Genomic DNA, 24,877 nt, shown 5'->3' on the forward strand with positions numbered 1-24,877 from the left:
AGATTTGTTGAGTATCGCCACTGATTCCCTCTTTTTAACTCAAATAGTTTGTTGTGATTTTCAAGGTCCTTCATAGTATATCTCTGTCTTATTCTCCATTGACATGATCACTCCAACCTCTGGTAACAACTTTCCAACACACTTATGTTGTTCTCAGAAACATCTAAGAAATCACTTTTTATTTATTTATTTATTTATTTTTGTGATACATGATGCCAAACCCACCTCAAATATACCAGTCTTCAGAAAGTTGCCTAGCATCCTGGCAAGGATGCTTCCAGTTTCTGTACTCCCCAAAAGGTCATGAAATTACTCTATAATTTTATTTATTGAAGCTGTTTCCTATTCTGACTTTAGAGAAATTGGAAAAAAATATCCGTAATGATGTACAGTAAGGTTTTCTAGGCTATCAATCTAGAGTAATTCAAGTAACAGTAAAATATAGGTAAAATGATAATGTAATTTACATTTTTTTTTCTTAGTTAATGGAGCTCAAATATTAGTGTCTGGAGACATGAAGGATACATCCTTTGAGACACTATTTTAATATTATTTTGTGGGCAGCATGCTTTGATTTATTGAAAGTCATTTAAGAGCTTTCCAATATTATGTATCTGGAAATGTGACGAGTTGCCAAAAGTAGCATGAGAACTAAAGGAAATCCACATCCCCAGAAATGTGTGCAAATTGTTTCAGACACAATCCTCCCAAACATTTATTAAAATATCTTCAACAAATTTACATCTGTAACCTACTTATTTTAATGCTTTGCAGATCTCCAAAATACTATGTATCTTTTTAACAAGTGCACTGAATCTGGAATATTAACTGGATCAGTAAAGTAGAGTAAAACCTACAGTATCTCAAGAATATATTTTACACAGAAATTTTAAATACAATTGATAAGACAAACAAAAATAGAGGAGGAAAATATAGTCTTTTATTTACAGACAATGGTTCCTTAAGAATTTAGTTTAAAAATAAATACTCAATTCCATTACAATAACTTTTACAAAGTTAATCATGTGTACATTTTGTTTTTGAGAAAATTAAACTTTCAGTTACATAGTAGAAACACACACGCATGCGTGCGCACATACACACACACACACATATATGTAATTACAATGTAAAGAGAGGAAAAAAGCACCTGAATCTATTTAGCTTATTCTTTTTGGATATTTATATTATATTTACCCAATAACTACTCAAAGGACTTAAATTTCTGAAAATAATATACTAAACCATACTAATATTCCATTTTTGTAGTACATTTTGTGGTATGAAAAGTGCAACATTGAGCTCAATTCAAATGACAGCAAATATATTACTGCTGAGTGTATGCGTTAACATAAAGGCAAAACTATGATTTTATTAAAGCAAATCACATGCAGACATGAGAGACTAAACCCTGTTATGTCTGTGAAACTTGCTAGGTACACACAGGATATTAATAGCATTGCAAGAGAATTTGCCATTTTGCTATGTCTTCAAAGAGAAGTTAGAGAGCCAAAGAGGCCTGTATTTTGATGTTTTTGAGTCAGATGGAGAGAAGAGAGGGAAGAGTACCAACAACAATAATGTTCAACAGTGCAACTATTCAACTCAAATTGATTGGAAAGGAAAACAAAAAAATCTCAAAATAACTAAATAGAAGTTGAAAATCATACTATAGTCCTACTAAAAACACTTTCTAGAGGCCAACTCTGATTCCTCCCAAAATAATCTTTCTTTATTTTTGCTTCCTGTACATTTGAACATGGCTAAGCTTTTAGCTTTGTACTTCAGAAAGTAATAGCTGAGTGGTATTCTATATGAAATGACAGGTTGTATTTTCAAAATCAAAACATTGAAGTTTAAATCATCTTTTCAAAGAGACTGGGGCACTTAGAAGCCTAAGACTCACTGAATGATTCCAATGTGTTGAAGTTACTTTTGAAAATTAGATGTGGCCTTTTTATGTTGCCCTGTATGATATTAAAATTTTACTCATTCTGCTCTCACAGTACATATGGTTTGCTTGTAGTTTTCCTGGACAGGGGCAGCTTTTGTTCTATACCTCAAAAACAGTGCCATTATAACAAATATGTATTTTCAAAAAAATGTAAAAGTATATACTGCCAGTCATTAGCTGTGTATTCACAGCTTTGCTGAGGACTTGTACAAGAAATAGCACTTTTCCCCACTCCCTGTAAACAGTCCTTATCCAATTCCATCTTACATGGAGCATGAGCTTTATCTTCCTTTGCAAGAGACATCAGTGACATTTCAAAACCAGTGCAATATGACAAGAATGCACTTCATTTGATGTATCTTTTCTGAACTTGACACCTGAAAATCCTCTCAAGTTTTTCCCTTTTTCAAGCTATATGCAGATGAAACTATGCTGTTCATCCTACAGTAGCTAGCAGATTGGACCTGTTGAGCATGCACGTGGATTATTTCTCCTGACGAGTACTCAAGGCCCCATAGAAGCTTGTCCAAGACAAGCTGACTTGATTATCTGATATAAAATCATCTCTGAATTAAAACATACCAACAAAATCCCAACACTTCAAGAGGAAATTCAATGAGGATAGAAAAATCAACTAGGAAGAGTGAGCTTTGTATATTTTTAACGGCGTTTTAACTAGCCTCTTTGTTTTCAGGTATGTTACAGAGTCCTTTTATTTGGCCCATTGATAAGTGAGTGAAAATATGTATAAAACATAATGCAAAAGACACTCAGATAGAACTCTCATATCACACATACTTTTGGTCTAAAATAGAGCAAAAGCCTTGGTTACACAATTAAATGCACAAGTTCTGCCTCCTACTCAGAGACAGGCTTTCTTGATGTAAAACAATAAGGAACAGAAATGCATGAAACATTGTACTGATTGTCTAACCCTTTGAAACTGAAGCTGTTTAGCTGAATTACTAAGGTTCAAATCATGCTCAGCAAAGCTGTGGCTTGGAAGCTAAATGACCTCTCTTCACCCAATAGTTGAGTTTTTCTTTGACATTTAGCAACTAGTTTTATAACTATGCGACTTTACTTTTGATAAAACAAGGAGAGTGGGGAATAGGGCAGGAGCTCCTCGGGCCAGTTCGTTGAATTAGAACGTTACAGGGAATCTTTAAGGAATGAGATTCATACCTGAACCTTCTAATTTCTTTATGGCTTTCCTAAAAACACGCTAGACTGTAACACAAAATGAACAACTGGAATGAAAAGGAATCAGAAGAAGGATTGTTTTCATGCAGAATGGAAAAACAAAACAGAACAACAACACAGTTTTGTTCCTTCACCTTCTTGTCAGATTTGAAAGAAGTAGAGAATAGAACTGTGATTTTGCTCTATTTTTTGTATGAAATGGTATATTTCCACCTAGTCTTGAATAAACTCACACCATAAAAACTTACTCTAAGAAAGTAAAACAAATAAATAAAACAAACAACAAAAAAACTATAAAAAGAACATGGCTTTTACCCAGTGCATAGTCATTAGCTGCTAATGGAAATATATTCCTTGAACTACAACTGGCTAAGAAATAAGCAGCAGGTGCCATACAATAAATATGTTAATTTGCTGATTATAGATGCTTCAGGCAGCAGGAAATAGAATCACATTTTTTGATTTCTACAGTTATACAGTTTCTGTAACATGTTATCTCTGAACGGTTGCATAGGATGAGCATTTGGCCAGCAACAATGGAATGTATTTACAGCATGCCAAATGAGAAAGTGAAAAATTAGAACTACAAGCTTGATCCTTCTGGGAGAAAGCAAATGGATCATTTGGATTTTTTAATGAGTAATTCACGTCACAGAAGATTGACCAAAATTTTGCTGCAGAGTCTAAAAATGATTAAAGAAATGGTGAACAGATATCACACCTCTTCTTCCTTAAAGTCACTGTATCTTAACCTATAAGGATGCTGTATGCCAGAGTCAATATAGCACATGATCTGAGGCCGTGTCAATACTCTTTAGGACTTTACGTTTATCAAGTACATTACAGTTCATTAGGAATCACAAAAACATCCCACCCTCATCTTCAGGATTATACTGTGCCCCAGCTAACTGAGTTAGTGGTTAACTAGGCTCATTACTAACAGTTTGGAATTTACTTCTAATTTTAATTTCTCTTCTGTTTTTAATTTTCAGACTTTTTTTTTTTTTTTGTGATACTTTTCCTTGCTAGCTCAAGGAGCCACTTAGTTCCTAATATTTTCCCTCTTTGAAGCAACTTATTGACTACAATCAAGTTATCTCTTAACATTCTATCTTTACATTTATATGCAAATATATAGGCTTATCTTCATAAGAGAAAAGCCAAAGAGAACTCTCCAGACAGCAAATCCTGAAACCCATTATCATATCATAAATGAATAAAGTCTAAAGGAGTTTAAAATGAATAAATAATGAGTGAGATCCATAACAAAATTAAACAAGATCCAGACAAGGCCACGAATAAGCAAAAACTAGATGGATATGATTTTCTGACACTTTAATATTAGCCTGGTGCCTAAACACAGATTATGGAGCTGGATTTTCAAAATCACATCAGTGCTGTAATGAGATACATATTTCTTACTTGTTGGGGTGTTTCAGAAATTTCACACCCACACAAGATTAAGGCATCATCATATCAATATAAATACAGTCTTCCACTGCCTCATATTCATCAGGTAGGAAAGATGTTTAGATCAGAGAAAGAAACTGCTACCAATTTACTAGAATATCAGGGCAGTAAGAATCCTGTGCATCACACGGAAAACAGAATATTTTGTTCATGTTCTATGTAGAAAACAATTAGACTGGTCAGGGATACCCTGGCTGTTGGAGGAATATCCTCAGCAATTCAGGAAGCTTGAAATCCTGCATAAGCTTCATCCTTCTTAGAACTGCTGATGCTCAATTATTTTTCTCTCTGCTTTCTGAATATTCCAACCACTGGACTTTCATTTTCCATATGTACAGAAACTGAAGAACACACAGTTTCTGTTTTGTTGAAAAAATGTCTAAGTTAAATACAGAAGTATATATATTATTCAAGCTATACACTTACAACCTTAAAATAAAGCACATGGTAAAATATATATGAGTCATGGCAAAACACCTGGGTAGTTCTCATAGATTAATAAAAACACCATGAAAATATAATTTATACTGTAAAAATATCTCAAAGGTGCTAAAAATTCTTTAATTTTACTACCAGTAAGTAGTAACATTGTAAATACATTAAACAGCACTTCACAAATTAGAGATTTACTCACCTAAATTGAGTTCTTAATTAGTAAATTAATTCATTAGTAAATTAATTCATTAGCAAACTGATAATCCAGTTTATAAGATAGCAATGTATACATACCATTTTTTGTGTAAAAAAGCACCTACTGAGCAACATGGGTTTTAATAGTGTTTTGCTTAACAGACTGTAAGAAGCTTGGCAATAACAGGACAGTAAACAAACAAAGCAAAACAAAAATTCTCAAGACAGATCTACTTTGTGGTCACAGAAGCAAATTCCGTGTTGTGCAGAGGTATTTTAAATAAACTAGCTTGGAAAATGGTAACTGCCTTGCTACAGTTGGTTGGCTTAATTTAGTCCATTCTTTACTTTTACTTCTTTGACAACAATGGTAGACATTTACCAGAGACTTCTGTTCCCATCTGTCTTTTTATTTTCTTTCTTTTCCCTTTCTGTCCTCCTTTTCTTCACCCCTCAAATTAGAAAGATCCAGTTAAAGTCAGGCACCAAACTAAATTTAAGCTTAAAACATAACTTTTGATGACACTTGGTGACCTCAAGATGAATGCTGGTTGATGCCTATTTGTTACGTCTGTAGCACCTAGGCATTTCATAATATAACAGTTTACACAGTATGTAATACCTGTTAATATCTCTTCTTTAATTCAAGTTTAGTTAAGGTCAGCAAGTATACCATTAGTCACGGTTTGATGACACCTCTGGGTACCTGTAGGGGTGTCAGTGTGAAATTTAGCTGATTAATTCCATCCGAGAGTCTTAAGGTCTTGAGCAAGAGAATGAGTCAAATGCTCTAGATGCACTTTTTTTCTACTTCACTTAAAAGCAGTATAACTACTAGTAGACAATTTAAGTCACGGGTGAAATTGTAAGCTAAACCTCCATCTTGAGAGAAAGGTTGCAACAACTAGAGATAAGGAAGAAATAATGCCTCTGTGCTACATAAGTTTTGAAGACTTCTGAAAAATAGCCTAAATTCTTAAAACTTTGGCTAGTTAATAATCTGAAAAAAAAATTATAAATCTGATCAAGGAATGCTTTACATCAAAAATTTTAATTTTAACCCCTTTTTAGATACATTTTTCAACATTTCAAAATGAAAAGTCAGTTTGAACTGAAAAATGAAACTTCACATATAGAAATTTTGAAACAGGCTAATTCAATAATTTAAAAACTTCTTGCCACAATATATTTTTAATGAGAATTTTCAAGATCAATTCTTTTTCACAAACAGTGCTACTTTTGTTGATTAGTATTCCAAATAAAACATTTCATTGAAAAATTCCCAATTAATTCAAATTGCAATATACACTATCTTCGTGATAGAAAACCATATCAAAATTTAACAGTTGTTTGCTTAAAGACTCATCAGAATTGCCTTGCTTGCTCTTGTTCTTTGGTTGTTATAAGCATTATTGCTCCTGTTGTTTATCACTGATAATATTGGAAATAAATGTACTTTATCTATTTGGTGTAAGACAGAAAACTTGGAATCACAGAACCAAACTTAAATCTTTGTAATTTATTTTTCTGCAACGGAAATAGTGGAACTAAAACTTAGTTATTTTTGTTGGTCTATTATTGACTGTTTTCATAAGAATTATGCTTATGCTTCTCAAATATATCCATAGCAGCTAGAAACTCCAAAATATACCGTGCAATCTTGACTCCCTTATTTTTATGTATGCAAGAATGACAGAGGGACTCATTTAAGAAACCTGTAATATATGAAATCTTCAAGCTACATTCACCAACAACTGAGCAACAAGTGTTCATTTCTATTGATGAAGTTGTCTCACGTGTATCCTTTCTGTTTACTAAGTCAAAGGACTAATGCCTTGCCCACAGTATCTTTTGTACTTGGTTCTTTACCTAATTTATCTTCCTATCCAATTTCAGATACCATTATCATAAAGAAGGGGATTTCTCTCGTATGGACAAAAGAAACATATTCTCTCCAGTTTGTTCTTCCTATTTATAGGCCATTATCATGCTTGTATTTAACTGCCAATTTTCTGTTTTATGTTAAATTAACTTCTGCTTCAAGATCTTTACTTCTAAGAGTCTGAATCCTTAAAATGCAGTCAGAATCTTCAAGTAACAGTGGATGTTTGGTGGATTTTTTTTCAGGCTCTATTACTTCACAGGCAATTATTACAATGTTACAGGATGACAGCAAACTCTTATTTCTTCCTCAAGTTTTACTTTTAAAATTATTATATATATATATATATATATTCTGGATACATTCTTCATATAAATATAGCAGGACAAGACCAGGCTGCAAAATATATGTTAGAGAGAATTATTAATTTTTTAAAAGAAAGCTTTCAATAGAATTGAAAGCCAGAGATTAAATGGCAAGTGTATAACTTCACAGAGACACACTGTTATATTTTAGCTCAATGAATAATAAAGACATCATTTTATGGAACTGGTAGTTTCAATACATGCTGAAATAAAAATATATTTCTTAATCATTTTTCTTTTGGAGCTCAGAATTTAGGAAATGTTAGATTAAAACCATAAAAATAATGAATCAGTTATGCCATTGATCATACAGCTAAAGAATTTGAAGCTATTCCTTTTCATGTGCAAAATATTGCTTTCATTTCAATGTGTGGCATAAGCTGAGGCTTCTATAAAAATATTTATAGTAAAATACAGAATAAATCTATAACTATATTGAATCAATTTTAGAAAGGTGCATCCAATACTCAAGACACTGTAAAATTACTTACTGCTGAAGTAAACAAAAAAATACTATGTAATAGTCCTTTGTGAGCTGAATGGCATATTCGCTCTAATCTACACAAAGCCCTGTAAATAACCTACAGGTTGTTAGTCATTACTTAACCCAGCATCCAAAATTCTCATCTTAGCTTTTCCATATTATTGCATTACATATAGAGTACTTTAAATAACCATTAACAACCAGATGCATTTTAAGCAATGTGAGGAAGAATTACAGAAAATCATTCTGAATTCCCAAGTAAAAAACATCTTAGAATTCCTTCCTCTGAAAGTACAAACTCCTTTGAAGGAACTGAAAAATCTTTAGTGGGTTGTCTTGGAACAGATCAGCAAAGCACAATTCAATAGCTAACATAAGGTGCTCCCTGGGCCACGGGTGTACTAAAGCATCATGAAAAGTATTAAGACACACTATCATTTTCATCTTTCTTCTCTCAGTTGGCAGTCACGTTGGCTTCCTTCTGACGTAGTCTTTCTTTCTGTTGTTAAAAAAAAGTGTTTTATTATCATTCTTTCCTCTGATTTTCCATCTTCTCTCAAGTTGCCATAAGCATTTGGTCTAGAATACTAAGAAGTACTGAATGAGTCACAGCAGATTAGAGTTTTCCTTAATTCAAAAAAAAAACACAAACAAAAAAAAACCCTCCTGGAACACTCAAAGGAGGCTCTCAACCACTGCATTACTTACTGTAGGGAAACAAAGCTTGCTTTAGCTATACAGTTGTCAAATACCATGTGCCTTTAAAAATACCCTGACTAACCAGCATCTCTGTGAAGACTAGTGCAGCTAGAGAAAACTAGATACATTTCTACTGTGACTCTTAACACCTTCTTTTGTCCAGAACGGTTTCTGCTGACATAAAGACTCTAATTTAGCATTAGGCAGATTGTGTTGTCTAATGACCTCTTCGTCTTCCCAACAAAGTTTAGTCAATCATACCTCTGCCGCCTGTCCTGCAATTGATATGCTGTGTTGGGAATGGAAATAATATACCGATTCCTTCATGAACATTTCCTTCCCTTAATCTCTCGCATCCCATAGTTTAAGAAATGTGACTCTAACCTCTTTGCCTTGCATAAAGATAAAAAACATTTTTATCTACGGTGTCAATTATTAGTCCTCTTTTTGTGACCTATGAAAAAAACTGGGAAACAGTACGGAACAAAACGGGGATTCAATCCCTTCTACCATTATTCAACAGAGCAAACAACATTTTGTAAGGTTTTGAAGAAAAGAAGACACTTGCCCATTGGGCAAATATATACAGTGAGCCCCAATGCATTACATAGCATTAAAGAAAATACAAGAGACTTTAGTGGCAGAGGGGAAATAACCAGAAAAGCAACACTCATTGTATTTTGTTATCTCAAACAGCAGAACCATGCTTAGGCACATCTAGCCATGCTGTAATTTTAATTATTGTAGGGCATTACTGCAGGGCATAAGCCTAAAGACTTGTCTTTGGGAAGAATAACAACTTGCTATGCTTAAACTGTCAAAGCATACTATATCACACTTCAACAAGAACAAAAACCCACCATCATCCTGAATGACAAGAACAGTGTCACAAAAAACATTCTGAATGTCATGCTGAGAAACATATCATACCAGGCTAGCTGTAGGATTGATTTTCTTTGTTTCAACTTTCTTCTCTGCAGTCAACTTGCTTACTGATTGCTGAGCCACTTTAATTCTGAAACAAGATATGTACAAAAGACATCGTTAGGTTCAAAGAAATTAAAACTGCTCTAAGTCTGCTTGTTATATACTTTATCTGTAGGCACATTAGCCAAACAAAATTCTAATTATTACTCAAAGGCACTTTGTAAAGTACCAAAAAGTAGAACAGAGTACATTTTCAACTGAAGAGAAAATCAAAAGCACAGTTTGTCTGCATTGCTCACTGAAAACCCCACTAGGCACACAACTTCTCCCTTCTTGCAGGATCTGGGTTTTATGGAATATCTTTCTCACCAAGACAGCTGCAGTATGAAGGCAAGATACTCCTATGAAAAAAACATACCACAAGCTAGCTGGCTAGATCTTTTGTATATATAGTATATACCATTTTAGTGGGCCATTTGCCAGGCTACACATTTCATTTCCTTTGAAAACCTTGAAGTGAAAGCATCTGCCAGTTTTTTCCTTAATGTTTTCCCTGTTGCTTTACATGGAATTGCCTGGCCAGTCTCACTGATGTGGTGATAGGAGCAGAGGCAATTTAGAAGAGGTTCTTGCCTATGGATAGTTAAGGCAGTCTTGTGTACAGCTACAGACCGGTCTGCTAAATGCACTACTGAGATCAGGGGAAAGAGGATCACATCTGATTCCATTATTTCTACTCTTGCCTTTTTCTCTTAGGGTCTTGCAGACCCTAAATCCTTTGTTTCTGCTGGGATTCAATGAGAAGAACCCAATCAGAAGTTTTATCAAGAGAAAAAGGAGAAACAGAAACGGACAAAACAAGTCATTTTTTTTAACAAAAGCGGACTTCATTCTCCTCTTACAGAAAGGAAAGGGCAGGGGAAGTTATGTGCTAAACAGTGATAAAAAGGAAAGAAAATTCCTTGGACTCCTGAGACAGGATCTGGCCAGCTATCAGTGCCTTTAAAATGCTGATGTTCTAGACACCTACTTTAGAATTCTATACACAAAACGTAGAGGGAAAGAAGTTGCAAGTCAGTTTTTACAAGCAAGAACTCAGCAACCCAGTTTTCACTACTGCACACAACATCAGTCTTTTACTATAAACAACACATTTCTTGGCACTCTGGAAGTGAAAAATTGTATTTTCTTCTCCTATTTTTTTTCCACTAGTAGAAATAATTGTTATGGCCAGTCAAAAAGTATTTAAAATACCATGTCCAGTTCAAGCTACTTTCGACACACTCAATTTTTGAGGAATTTTGGAACAAAAGCAAAAAGGAAAGTGGATTATAGCTGCAATTACTGATACGTATTTCCTTGCTGTAACACTAGCAGCAAAACAGATTCTGAACATCTTTTTAAAAATACAGAACGTATTCATAAGTCCCTCATTGTGTTTATCAAAGTTCAGTGTTGGAAACTAACATTCCTTGTCTGAGGTATGCATTTTAGAAGCTTCTCCTGGGTAGTTATTGGTGTTGTCTCACTTTTCAGTGCTTAAGAACAGCAGGAAACAGTTACACTACCTTTAAGTGATCTTATTTCCAACCCTGTTTAGCTACAACATTGATTCAAGCTGTAAGCACACCCTCAAATACGCCAATATGAAATTACTATTCTGTACATTTTTAAACATATCTGCACTCTTTTTAGAACGTAATTAGTTTTCCCTGTTTCCACAAGTAAACAACTAAGCTGCAACATACCATTCCATCTTTTTACAGTTTTTTGTTAATCACTACAGTTTGCTCCTTTATGATAGATGACAGCGGCCACTGGACAGCATGCCATTCCTCACAGCTAAAAAGTTTATGCAAAGATGATAATGCATTTCAAGTGACAGTATTCAGGTTTAGCACAATCATACGGACGGATCAATTTCTAAACTCTTCCCTATTTCCATCACATTTTTATTTTCTATCACATTCTCTTCAGTCCTAGGAGTGTTTTCTGAATAATTTTTAAATGTTTAGTGTCTACATTTTCATCTGAAGGGAGAATTCTAGGGATTATAAACTTTTGGACTTGAAAAGAAAATTATGCTCATCACTGATTTAGGCGTAGCTCTGTGTATTTTATTCCATACTTGCACCACTGCCAGGAAACCTGGAATTTTTTAAATAGAATGAATAGTTTGGAATACAGAATAAAAATAAACCAGCTCACTAACATGATTTGAATCATGTGATATTTGGCTCATAAAAATGACAGACATTATATATTACTCTTTGGTCTCCTAGGGAGTAAAGAAATCACTTTTTTAACATATGACTAATAAGATTAGTAGGCATTCTCGGAAACATAAGTGCATAATTTAAGATGAATGTAATTCTTTGGGATTTTAAAAGTAAAATAGTTCAGTTTTAACAAAACGGTTAGCTCAGTAATTACATCAGTGAAACACCACAATGCAAAGGTGTCTAATAAATAAAAATGATTCTTTGTTACACAAGGGTAGGATACTAGGACTGGCTATTGTGTCTGGAAGCACTGTCCTTGAAATGAGAAAAATGAAATGGTATGAAAACCATCCAAATTCAAAATCATCAATTTGTTTAGTGGCAGAAGTCTTATGTTTGTATTCCTTTCCCTTGTTTCACTTTCATGAAAAAACTTTAGAAATGAACATGTAACTTACAAACACACAATATCCTTTATCCTCATCTAAAAATGAATGTGTGCATTACATTTGTCTGACACTGTTACTGAAACAGGTAAGTAAAAATTAACAAATCACTTAAAAAAAATTATCTAGTGACTACACAATTTTTGCTAATAAGACTTTGGTATGTCTCTTTGCTGTTCACTCTTTGTTTTTTTTTTTTTGTACTACCTTTCCCTAGCACAAATAAAAATAATTACATTTGTATAAATCATATAATAGTATAACTTTATTAGAAAAACTTTTCATTTTTTTTCAGATTATACTTTCAAAAATATATTAAAATCAAAAGTAAAATTAGAGATAAGGTACAGAAAGAACTACATATAAAGTACAATTGAAAGGATAGAACTAAACTACCAATTATTTTCTGATGTTGTCTTAGACACACATATTATGTCATTAGCCAATGTGCAAACATACCACACAATATACTACTTTCAGTTACCATTATAAAGTTGTTCAAGGTAGTAGACATAGCTTATGAGAATTTATATAGATGTTAATTGTTTAACTTCTTACAAAAGTATAACTTCCTCAGCTACTTTTAATTCTTCAGCAACTACTTGTTCAAAGTTGAAGTAAAACAAAAGCTAAGTGACAAAGTCAAAATGTAAGTTAAATAAATATTCTGTTAAATTTCCCTTCTTACTTGTAACTGCAGTTATATTAGATGATAATGAAGGCAACCAATGTTAACATTGTATACTTTATAGAAATTTGATGAAAAAGAATTTTTTTAAAAATAGAAGGAATGCCTTGAAGTCTTGTGTTAAATACAAGGGCCAACAAAACGTCTTAAGACTTTTAAAAACATTACTGAAACATTTACTACAGATGTACTGTACTAAGTAGTTTCTTAGTGAAAATGAGTGAGGTTTACAAAATATGGACTTAAAATGGTTACTCACTTTATGCTACTTGAGCTCATTTGTTACTTACGTGTTACTTGAAACACCACACAGAAGTTGGGAGAACGTGCAGAATTTTACATAGTAAAAGGGCTCCCTAGGGAGGTCAGGAAATCAGTAAGATAGTACAATAACCAGCAGGAAAGACAACAGGTACTGATACATTCTCTAGATTTAGGAAAGTTCAGTTAATATACATAATTAGTCTGACAAGAGTCTCCTCAAGAGCCCTATCCTTGAGAAACAGGAGCAGAATCTAGCTCTGAAACAGAGCTTCACAATTTTCAATGTGCAGGCATAGGCTGAAAAACATGAACCAAACATCGCACCAACCACTATATACCCTTTCTTCTGAATTTTTGTTGTGTGAATTAATGTGCAAAGGAGCAGCTCACATGAACAGAGCCATGACCACGAGGGAGAGTTTGGAGACGTGTAAAGGAACAGACTCAACAAAAAGATTTTTTTTTCCTGTATCAGTATTAAATAGCATAGGAAGACACATTAGCTTGTGTAAGGACTAGCTTGTCTTTACAGAAAACAGATGAAGATTTACTTCTGTCAGGGTCACCTCAGTGGAGACCTGCTTTTTTAATGCATGTTTTATAATCTTCTCAAATAGAGTAGGCAATAAAATCATAGATATTCCTCACACATTGTGTTTTGGGCAGAATGAATCAGTGAATGACATAATCTAGGTCTACTTACCATTCCAAGACATTAAACACTAATAGCTTTTGGTGTTTCAGTGTGTTTCAGAAAAGAAAAAATAAGAATTAAAGAATGTGAGTCAATTCAGCTTTAAAATCTGATCAGCTGCAATATGGATGCATTCAAAATAAACACTACTCTCATTCAAGAGTGAGCAAAGGAGGTCAATATACCCTAATGAATAGAGAATATGTGGTGTCAACTGTAATACTGAGCAGGATGGCACAGTACCACACAATATGGAAAACAAAACTGAATGAAGTGATCAAAACGTATTTTTAATTAGGGGAATCATGAGTCCAATATTGTGTATGGATCTTTACTATAATCAATGTGAAAATAATTTATTTTTTTTCCTGCCTGTATGTGGCAGGTACTGGCTTACCCTGGAAAATGGATGGAAATCAGGCTTCCTAAATAAGAAGATATAAGTGAAAAATAAAAACATATATATATATTTAAATGTATTTTATAACTGGGAACATAGTAAACTTATACATAAGCTTGTATTTATAAAATATCTCCCTCATAAGCTCATGAAAATAGTTTTCCTCCTCACAGGCAAAAATATGATCAAACTTAGATCAATAGGATCTAAGCAGATAAACTCTTGTCTTTTTCACCTGTGCTTCTCATTGAGTCAGACAGCAGAAGGTGTGAGCTGGCCCATTCTGTGCTCCAAAGCCCACAGTCAGGATACATAAAATCCCTTCTAAGCAAGCCAACTGCTACTCAGGTATGTTCAACCCTTACTGGTGTGTAAAGACAGACAAAATTATCTGGTTCTCTCTCAACTCTTGATATTCTGGAATAATCCATTCTCTTTGGTGCTATAGCTCCTTCCCTGCAGCTGGTGGATTATGTGGATAGCTGAGGGTTATGAAATAGCTTGGAATGATCACTCCGCTTGAGCTTTCCATGACATAAAGTTCAAACTTCTCCCATAAGACTGTGTTGGCACAGGAATTGTTGTGCAATTCAAATCTTCTGATATGGGTGGAGATGAACAAGCAGGGGCAGCTATGCTCAACATCAAGTGTTCAACCTAGAGCCAAGCTGCATACCCACCTCAGATCCTTAAACACAGCTAAACAGTGACTCCCTCTGAGAGACTAAGAAATATCCCCATAGCTCAACTACCTTTCATGTGTTACATGCCTTACTGCTCTCAGTCATATGATAATTTCTGAATGTAGACCATAAACTAACCCTTAAGTAACAGCACAGCTTCCTGAAAACACTGTAAGCCCATAAAACATGGCAGCCTACACTTCAGTCTTAAAATTTTAGAAGACAGATGCCTGTGTATTACTTGGCCTGGCAGATTATTTGATGGAGTCCTTGGTTAGCTTCACAATCAGGAGCCTTCTAACAGACTTTGAAGTTTGAACACTCCACTTCTATTATTGTGTTGTACAATACAGTTGGCTATTCAAGCTTTCAGTCGAGCCTTCTGAAAAGAACTTGATCATTACTGATCAAATCTTTAAATTGTATTTAGAATAAGTGTTCATTAACTAATTTAGTACATACATAGCAAAATGTATGTTCTCAGTGGAATTTGACTCCAAAACCTCAAATTGCTAACAGTTGGTTTGCTTCTAGTTTTTCTGGATCTACTGACAATATTTTGATTATCTGTTTACAGGTGAGAAATTTCAGCTCTGTAATCACAAGAAAAAAAAAATCTAATTCTATGCCTTTATGAAAGCTGGTGCTAAAGAAAAAGGAAACAATAAGCCAAAAAAGGTTTAAACAGGTCAGATTAAAAATATGCTTCAGTCCATTTGAGCTGCGTACTAGTAAATACCTAGGAGCATGTAAGGACAGCCAAAGCATTCAGTGATAATCCCCAGAATACTTTTGCAGCTGGAAACTCTTTTCACATTTAACAGTCCTTCATAGATTTTTCTAATATGAATTTGTAGTGTCACCATTCAGAAGCAATGCAAACTTTTGACACCTGGGACATCTGGTGGCAATGTGTTCAACAGATTAAGTATACCTACTGTAAAGATGCATCATTGCATTTGGGTTGCACCAGTCACTTGGCAGTTTCATTTGATGCTTTTCAACTGTAGTATTAGATGAGGTATGTAATGACTATTTCCCATTTGCCCTTCATGCCTGTACAGTTGTCTATTGTATCCTTTTCATTAGGTTCTTTTCCAAGCCTATAAATCCCCCTTTATTTAAACAGTTCCTTATGCAGAAGCTGTTCTGTACCTGTTCATCTTACTCTTCTCTCTCCATATCCTGCTGGGAAGGAAGGGAGCAGAACTACACATAGATAACTGTAGATTTATATAATGATTCAGTAATGTTTTCCGTTTTGTTGTACATTTGTTCCCTAATAACACTTAAAAAGAAACACTGCTTTTCTTTCCAAGAGCAAGAGCCTTAAGGCAGCACCTTGCCAGATCTGCTGTATGGAAACTAGCCATTTCTGTTTTGCCACACAGGCCTGTAAATCATAATTGTCTCCTTGATTTGTCCTATAGCTATACTTTAACCTCAGAAGTGTGTAAAAACTTTTTTTTCTCTGTCTGCATTGCTAAACAATTTGGTACAACTTTTTATTAATTCATGTTGCAATTCATCAGCTACTTCAACTCTGCCTTTCTCATATAGAAAAAAGGCTACATTGGCCACCTAATTTCTACTCAAAATGCTTATAGAATGTAGCCATGAAGAATGCCACTTTTTTCTTTTTTCTTCACTCAACCAGATAAGCAGATTTTATGATAGCTGGATGATGCCCTTTTTTGCTGTTGGACTAATGCTCAGTACAGTGTGTTCTGCCATAGTACACTTTGATCAAAACGGCTGCAAATCTGGATTCTCACATTTTTTTATTCATTGTCTTAGGTGACAGACACATGACAATCAATAGACAAAGGTTTTGAGGGAGCGAAAACTGGCAAAAGAAAAGGATAGAGAAAGAATATGACTACCCTGGTACTGAGGGGAGACTGCTTAGCATTTCTCCCTTTGAAATAAGAACACAGAGAGGTGTCCCAGACTTCACCACTGCTCAGAAATATTTAACCTATCACCTCCAACTCAGTAGGCCAGATTCCAAAACTACTGTGAAATATGTATGGCATGAATGTTATTGCACTACAGTGATTATATAATGTGTAAGCAACAACAAAATATATGAATGAAAGATTTGTACTGTTTAGAGGTTCCAGACTGGATGTTACCATCTGTGAGATACTATAGGTTACACTGAAGCAACACATTATTGAAAACAACAGGTTTAATTACTTTCCCACCAAAAGCACATTAATATGTGCATGATATGCAGACCTGTAATAATATGCAGACCTGTATAAGCATTAGTACCAAAATCACTTTGGTTCATACAGCCACAGCCTCTAATGCCAGCATTTTCAATCAGGTTCTAGCTGCCATCTTCAGATACATGGCAAACCTTTATTGCTTAATTTTGGCTCTGGTGCCTTAGAGTTTTTGGTATTTTTCAATTTTTTATTTGTTTTTCTAAAGAATAACAACTTGATTTTGTAAGTCATGCACACATTCTTTATCAAGTAGTTACCTTATATTTGTAATGTCATTGGAATTTCATCTGGCTTATGCGTTTTCTTATTCCAAGTACCTGTATAATGTTTTATGCTTTTCATTATTATGCTTATAATGCTATATGCTACAATATCATGCTTTTCATTAATTTCCCCATTCCATGTCATCGAGTTGTGTGCATGTGCAGAGAATCATGATAGGTACTATGATAAGATAGGAAGGTTATGATTATAATATGCTAGAACTGTTGGCACTACAACTGTATAACACAGCCTTATGTAAAATTTCCCCATTTCTAGAAGATACAGTCATGGAAATTCACTTTTAAAATCAAGTTATAAAGTAAATCTGGTCATCTAAAACTTGGATAACATCTTGAACCAAAGATTATTTTTCCTCCTTGGTCACTGTAATATTGAAAATGAAAATACAATTCACTAGTTCCTCTGTGGCAAGTGTTTCTGTCAAATTTCAGTCATTTCTAAGGTGCAAAATAGCCTCATAGATTAGCTTACTTGATGGTTAAAGATTCTAAATATTTTGATGGCCAGCATTTTTATGAGCTTTTGCATTTCACATGGTATCTCTTATGAACATGTAGTGTTACAAACAAGAACTCCCCAAGCTTACTCTCTTCATGTTCAGAAACAGTGAGCAACCAATACAACTCATTCTGTATTTAGTAAATTAACACCAGAAAAGAAAGAAGTAGAAAAGTATAGCCAACTCCAACTTACTATAATAAACAAATATTTACTGGGCACTGTTCAGTGTCTTTCTTACTGTTCAGACATTTTCCTCTTTAATATTAGCAACTTACACTGCTACATTCAGACCTTCTGCTTTTTGAACCTGTTACTGCTTTTGTGCCAAAAAAGTCACTATAGCTTTTTTCACAAGATTAAGCTGAGACCATCGACATGCTTTGTGACAGAGATAAATTTCAAGAACAAAAAAGGTGTTAAAAAGGGACTTTTCAAAAATAGGACTTGCCCTATTTTTAAAATGTAGCATGTATTTCTGTTCATTAAATAATGATAACGTCTTCTCCAGCCATTGAGACAAACTTTGGTTCTCTTTTTTCTTTTCTGATTTCTGTTCCTGAGCTATGAAATTTGTATATATGTTCTATCTAAAAGAAATGGCTTAATCCAGTATGGCAACTATGTTGTAATCTTACCTTTGTGTAAGATATATGGTATGTACAGTGTAAACTGTGAGAAAAATTAACAGCAATAATTCCTTTCATATATAGGTATTTCATATGTAAAGCATAAACATAATGATAATCCTTGTCACACTTATTCTGCAAAACGTGCAATCACATTTTGTGATGAAAATAAGTCACTGCAAACTACTTCGTATTTTTTCTATATTTATACTTTTTCTCTACATTCAGACTTGTCTAGAATATTCTCTTGAAATATACTTTAGCAGATTTTGAATGCTTTAATAGATTTATGGGTAGACATTCACATCAATTAAATGTATTCAAGTTGTTATTTATACACATTTGTTTTTATTCTGAATGCACAGACATATCCACTGAAAATAAAATTAATAGTCTAAAAAAAGGAAGTGAGACTGGAATTATATGCAATCCACCATGGTATAAGTGCACTGTTGCCAGAAAAATATACCTTCATTTTAGTCTTCAATTTGGTTAGAATCTCAAAACTTCATAAACAGAAGAAAGCAAAAAACTCGATGTACCTGGACGCACACATACACTAAATTAAAAAGTTCCTTCATTTCCCTTCAAATTTTCTTCATTTTATCTCTACAGTCATTTATTTATTGTATCTATCTAAGTTTGTTAGCTATCTGTAATTCTGTCTTGCTTTTCTAAATGGTGTGCAAATTTTGTCCAGGAAAGAGACAATGTTTCAACTATATCTTGCAGGCAGCTAATTTATTTTCATGGTAGGTTAAGTGCAGGGCAGCTCAGTTAAAGTGTTTCCCCTACTTTACAAAAAAGCCTCATAGAAATCTAATTAGATTTCTACAGTTGTGTTACATTTAGGAGCCAAGTAGATTTTAGACAAAACAGGCTCTTGCAGCTGAGGTTGTCATTTTCTTAAAGGTGGTATCCTTTTTTCATGAAATTCAGATATTTTAAAGTTTCTGTTATGCAACCCAAAGTAGCTTGTTTTCAGCATAAAATTTTAATTTTGGAATATATCTTTTGATTTAGTTTCACTACTATGAATTTTAAGCTAATACGTTTTTAATGATAGATTTGGTATGGCATAATGGTACATACTATAATTAATGTTTTAATTTTCTGAGCTGTATTTAATGAGAGAGAAATTAAAACCCAATATTAATATTAACATAACCCTATAAATATAAGCAATGAAATCCATATTTAGGTATCTACATGCCTAGTCTAATTCAGATCCATTTTATGCTTCTGCAGCTCATCCTGAAATTTGAAGGGTAAGGTAATTGTAAAAGTATTTACATAAGGATGTCAATGCTTCAGTTGAGAACCCAAGATTGAAAATATTCACTTATACTGTCAATTTTTCCTCTTTAAAATTTCCTTCACAACAAAATAATTGGTTGAAGATGAGCAGTTTTTTTTAATTACAATCTCTAAAAATGCAAAACAAATAGTGAATCCAATTAATTAGCCAGTTAAGGAAGACAGCTGTCCATTCCTGTCATACTAAGGTTTTTAGTTACCAATGTGCACAATGACTCTTAGCTTTCTTTCAAAATTTCTTGGACAGCAGTTCATCAACTGTTAGTCTCGTACTTCATAAAACAGAAACCTAAAAAGGTCATGACTTCACAGGACATTTTCAAATGATTAAGATAGTTTTCCCATCCCTCTAATTTACTGATTTCATGAGGTTCTTCTTTTCAGTAGTACATTACAAAGCAATTTAGGATAATGACAACAGCTCTTCTGCCATTCTAATTTACTTATTACACAAGGCTCCTCATTTCAGCAGCACATCGTCTCGATGAATCACCCAGATTTTGAGTGTAAAGGACAATGCATTGTTCTTTCGACACCAATGAAACTTTACAAAAATAATTTGAAGTGAACTCTGAAAAAAGTCTGTATAATCCAGAAAGTATCACTACTTTGAAGAAATATACTAACTGGCATTCTGCATTCTACTGATACTGATTTACATTTATGAATAGGACTAAGGGTATATATTAAAGGAACTGATGAAATATTAGTTACATTTTGACTTTTACATTTTATTTAAATTGTTATTAAACAACAAGAAGTTCTCACCTCACCCCAGTAGGAAAGCACAGAACATAGCAGTTTACTTAGAAACAAAGATCTCTTGAATATTGTTTTAAGAAACTGAGTTTTGTTATGATTTCCAATATAGCATTAAAACATTTACAAGGGTCTTTAGATCAATTTCACTGAAGGGATCACTGTATCCCATCATCAAGGTGCTAACTACAGAAAAAACAATGGATGTATGATCTGGACCTTTTTTTTCTTGGATGTTAATTTGTATCTATGGATACAACTATTTATGATGAACTATTTATGGAACAAAAATAAGTAATGAATCAGGGAAAAGTATATCCCTGAGATGATCCTTAAGCATGATTATAGTTATCTGCTCAGTGACTACTTATTTTGCATGGTTTCTAATGTGTAAATCAAACTTGTGTATTGAACTAGAAACAAAGGAATAAAAGATTCTCCGTAAATGTTCACAGTTGTCAGTTTCTAAAACCAACCTAATCATAAAGCAGACAACACAAAAAGCTACAACTTTCAAGTGTCTAAAACCTGTAACATCTGCAAAACAATGTCCATAATGTCGACAATTGGGAATTTAAAATTTCTACATCTTGTCCTTTAAAAATCTACATTTACACACATCTAGAAGCCCCACTGATGTGGAGCAAAAAGGAAAATATAAGTGCAAATGATTACTACTTTTGCTAAGACTTTTTAAGAGATTTTTTCTTTCAAATCTCTGTCACTTTGGAATACACACCTGGATTTATATTTCATCTGAAAGTGATTAATCCATTCTTTTCCAAAGCATGACCACATTAGCACTTTTTAGGTCTTTTCAAATGAATTGAGATATGGTAAACATGGTTCACTTGTAGTGGAAGTGTTTTTTGTTTGTAAAAGATTTTTAGCTTCTTTAAGAAAATCAAGCAAATAATTGAAGGGTTTATATATATATTTTTACTCTAACTAATAAAATCTAGCGGCAAGTAGTTTGATGTCCTCAGCAGGACACCAAAAGTCAGAAGTGGTGCTGTAAATCCAGTGTGGGGCTTCAACACAGTGCTAAGTGTGGCCTGAATCTCTGGGGCTTCCCTTTGATGCAAGTGCAGTATATTAACTGGAAAAGCATTCACTTTTATTTGTCTGTACTGTCTGCGACAGCAATATCGCCTCATTTAGGCTAGTTCAACATGAAAATGCACAGAGAAGCAATCTGTTACAAATTAGCACAGCTCCCCTTTCATTTTACTAGCTAGTAATTGGAAGGGGTTACAAAAGTGTAATTTATCAGATTATATGTGTTTATCTTTTTGTGGGGACAGCATGCCTTTGGTGAATTTTCCTACGCACCCTGAGGGAATAATCTTTCCTTGATGTCCATTAGATCTGAAAGAAAACAATGACGCCTGTGAAATATAGGAGTATAATTTGTTGGGTTTGAGAAGGAACAGTTTCCCAGACATCTAAAATGGTATTAATGACTTTATTAGAACCTTACCGCTCCTTGGAAATGCTTTTGCTCTCTCGTTTCCAAATGGTCTTGAAGTCACTGCAGAATTCGTACCATACCGTGAAAACATAGTTTGGTGTGATCTCCTTCTCACCAGGCTTTGGCTTTATCCCAAAGTATCCCACTGTTTCTTCAAAGCTATGATGGGGGGGGAAAAGAAACTGTCAACACATAAGCCCACGGGGGAAACAGTTTCTCTGAGGACTGGTTCTTGATTCAGTAGTCAAGGCTGGTAATTACCGTAACTTCCCCTTAGCCTTGGAAATCATAGCAGCAATTCATGCTGAGTATAACTAACCTTCCAACACCTACCTCACTCCTAGGAGGTCAACTTACAGATGCATGAGCCATCATATAGACATGTCACACAGTCAAACCAATTTTAAACAGAAAAACTGGATTTACTGTATTAAAGGAAATGCTATATTGTATCTATGTCTTTAATTTTATTCTGCAACGCTCCATAGAGAACTTATTTTGCCATTTATCTTTATTGAAGGACTACGGAAGAGTCATATGCCAAGTCAATAAAAAATCTCCAGGTTAGGCTAGAAATAAGTTTCAAGTAGTTAGGGAGAATTCTGAGTAGCAGCAAAAAAAGCCACAGTCAGTGCCAATAATCATTTTGCAAAGCTCTTAGAGAAAACAAATCTCCTTCCAAGTGTGTAAATAAACAGATAACAGCAATTAATTTTATGAAAATACATTGCCAATATTGTAATGCCCTTTTATTTTATAGTGTGGATACAGTATTGTTATACAGCTGAATATTTTCAAAGTAGCCTTTTATTACAGAAGATACTTCTGATGGCATTTTAACTGCCTTTATGACATTGCTTTGTAAGATAAAATGAAGCAATTCACATTACTAGCGATAGTACGTGGAGACTCATCTAAACAAAACAAAATAGTATGTTCATTTCTGTAAAGGTTGAATCACTTTTCTCTACAAAGTGTATGTCACAATCCTGTAAGATTTGGTGAAACTTACTAAAACTAATGCTATAATTTAAAAATAAAGGTAACAATATATTTCAAAACAATCCATTTTTCCTGAAAAAACAAACTTATTTAAACAAAGGAAAATTATATTCTTCTTTATAGCTGCCAATAGGTCCTAAATCTAAAATACAGGAAGTGTAAATACTGAAAATAAAATAAATAAGAGGTATTTGAAAGATCTGTTAGGAGTCTCTCACCTATGAAACAGATGTTACTTGAACAATAGATGCAGCTTGAGGAAATACTTCTTTCTTAACTTCTACATGTATTTGCATAGTCCATTTTATGTTTTTATATGGACTTGCCAAGGTCAGCATCAAGTATTAGCTAGGCTTGAAGAATACAAAGTAACTATCCAAAGACAGAGAAGATGCCCCCCCAAAAAACAAACCAAAATTTACTCCAGCTGCTTTACAAAGTAAGGAAGTTCAGACTTGAGCTACGCTAGCCATATGCTCTGTTTTTTGATTCCTTAAAGATGCATACAGCTTCTAGGACATGTTGGAGAATATCTCTTATTGCTGATAGTTTTTTAAATCCTTGTACATGATAACTTTTCTTGCACAGATTTTGCATGAGACATGAAAATATATTTCAAGTTAATTGCTGATCAACGGTAAAGGAATGACAGTGAAATGAGTATGAATAAGCCAAGTTGAATATTCCAAGTTGAAGGGTCCTGTAGCGACCCTACCAGGAGAAAGTAAATAAATAAATAAATAAATAAGCTAATACAGCTTTCAATGTCTGTGTTAACCATTCTGGGATTTCAAGCACTAAAAATACTAAAATGCCTTCATCAGTCATATGGTTAAAACAGTTCACCTCTACTGGACAGTGTGAAGGTGATTTTCATCTCCATTACACTCAGCTGGCCAAGTATTCCTCAGCTGTTCATACAGCTTGACTAGGACAGCTGAGTGAGGGACAGTAGGACCAGAAACTTTCTTTGCAGGTTTGCTTCAGATAACAGCTGCCCTATTAACATAATATCTCTTCTTCCTTCCTAACTGAAACCTACACCATTCCAACTATAGCTGTCCTGAATTCTGAATTCTTCTACACCCTCTCTTTCCTCCTCTGCCCCTCTCTGTGTTTCATCTTCAGATGTTCCCCAAGTAGCACTGTTTTGCTTTCATTTAGCTTGCTCTAGCTTCCTGTGCCGCTTTCTGACTTTTAGGAGCAACAGATCCTTGCATCAGTAACTTAAAATACTGAACATTTAGGTCGCATTTGTGAAACCCAAACTCTTTATCAGACAACTAATTCCTTAACTCAACTGCAAATTAAGCGTACTTTTGTACCCCTGAGTGTCTACTCTGCTCTAGAAAGGCTACAAAGCTAGAACGTTAGAGCAACTGTGCCAGAAAAGGAAAGTTTGGAGGTAGGCAGAAAGTAAAGAGCCTAGCCAGCTAATGTTAGTCAACAGTTCTGCCCATTTTCTGCCACCTTCTGTAGCAAATGGTAACAGTTCACCTAAGACTTGAATTGAGTTTGGGAGGTGCCTCTCTCTCTTCTGATTGTCTAGGAAGACTAATCTGGGTGTCTCAGTTAGGTCAAGTCACTCAGGGCTCAGAAATCTAACATAAAAATACAGACTGCAACAAATCTACCTTTAGACCATGGAGAATAAATATTCATTGAAGTTAA

At 34.1% G+C, this 24,877-nt stretch overlaps 1 protein-coding gene across 1 annotated transcript in view; it reads right to left on the minus strand.

The window, feature by feature from the left end:
- Positions 1–925: 925 nt before the first annotated feature.
- Positions 926–24,877, minus strand: part of FMN1 (formin 1) — a 141,561-nt gene continuing 117,609 nt past the window's right edge. The window contains exons 15-17 of the mRNA XM_035539549.2: positions 22,214–22,363; positions 9,618–9,702; positions 926–8,487 (exon numbers count right to left, since the gene is read on the minus strand). Coding sequence (XP_035395442.1) covers positions 8,443–8,487; positions 9,618–9,702; positions 22,214–22,363 — 280 coding nt within the window. The 3' untranslated portion in view covers positions 926–8,442. The remainder of the gene's footprint in view (positions 8,488–9,617; positions 9,703–22,213; positions 22,364–24,877) is intronic.

Source organism: Cygnus atratus, chromosome 5 (assembly GCF_013377495.2).
Source record: "Cygnus atratus isolate AKBS03 ecotype Queensland, Australia chromosome 5, CAtr_DNAZoo_HiC_assembly, whole genome shotgun sequence".
Classification (NCBI taxonomy): domain Eukaryota; kingdom Metazoa; phylum Chordata; class Aves; order Anseriformes; family Anatidae; genus Cygnus; species Cygnus atratus.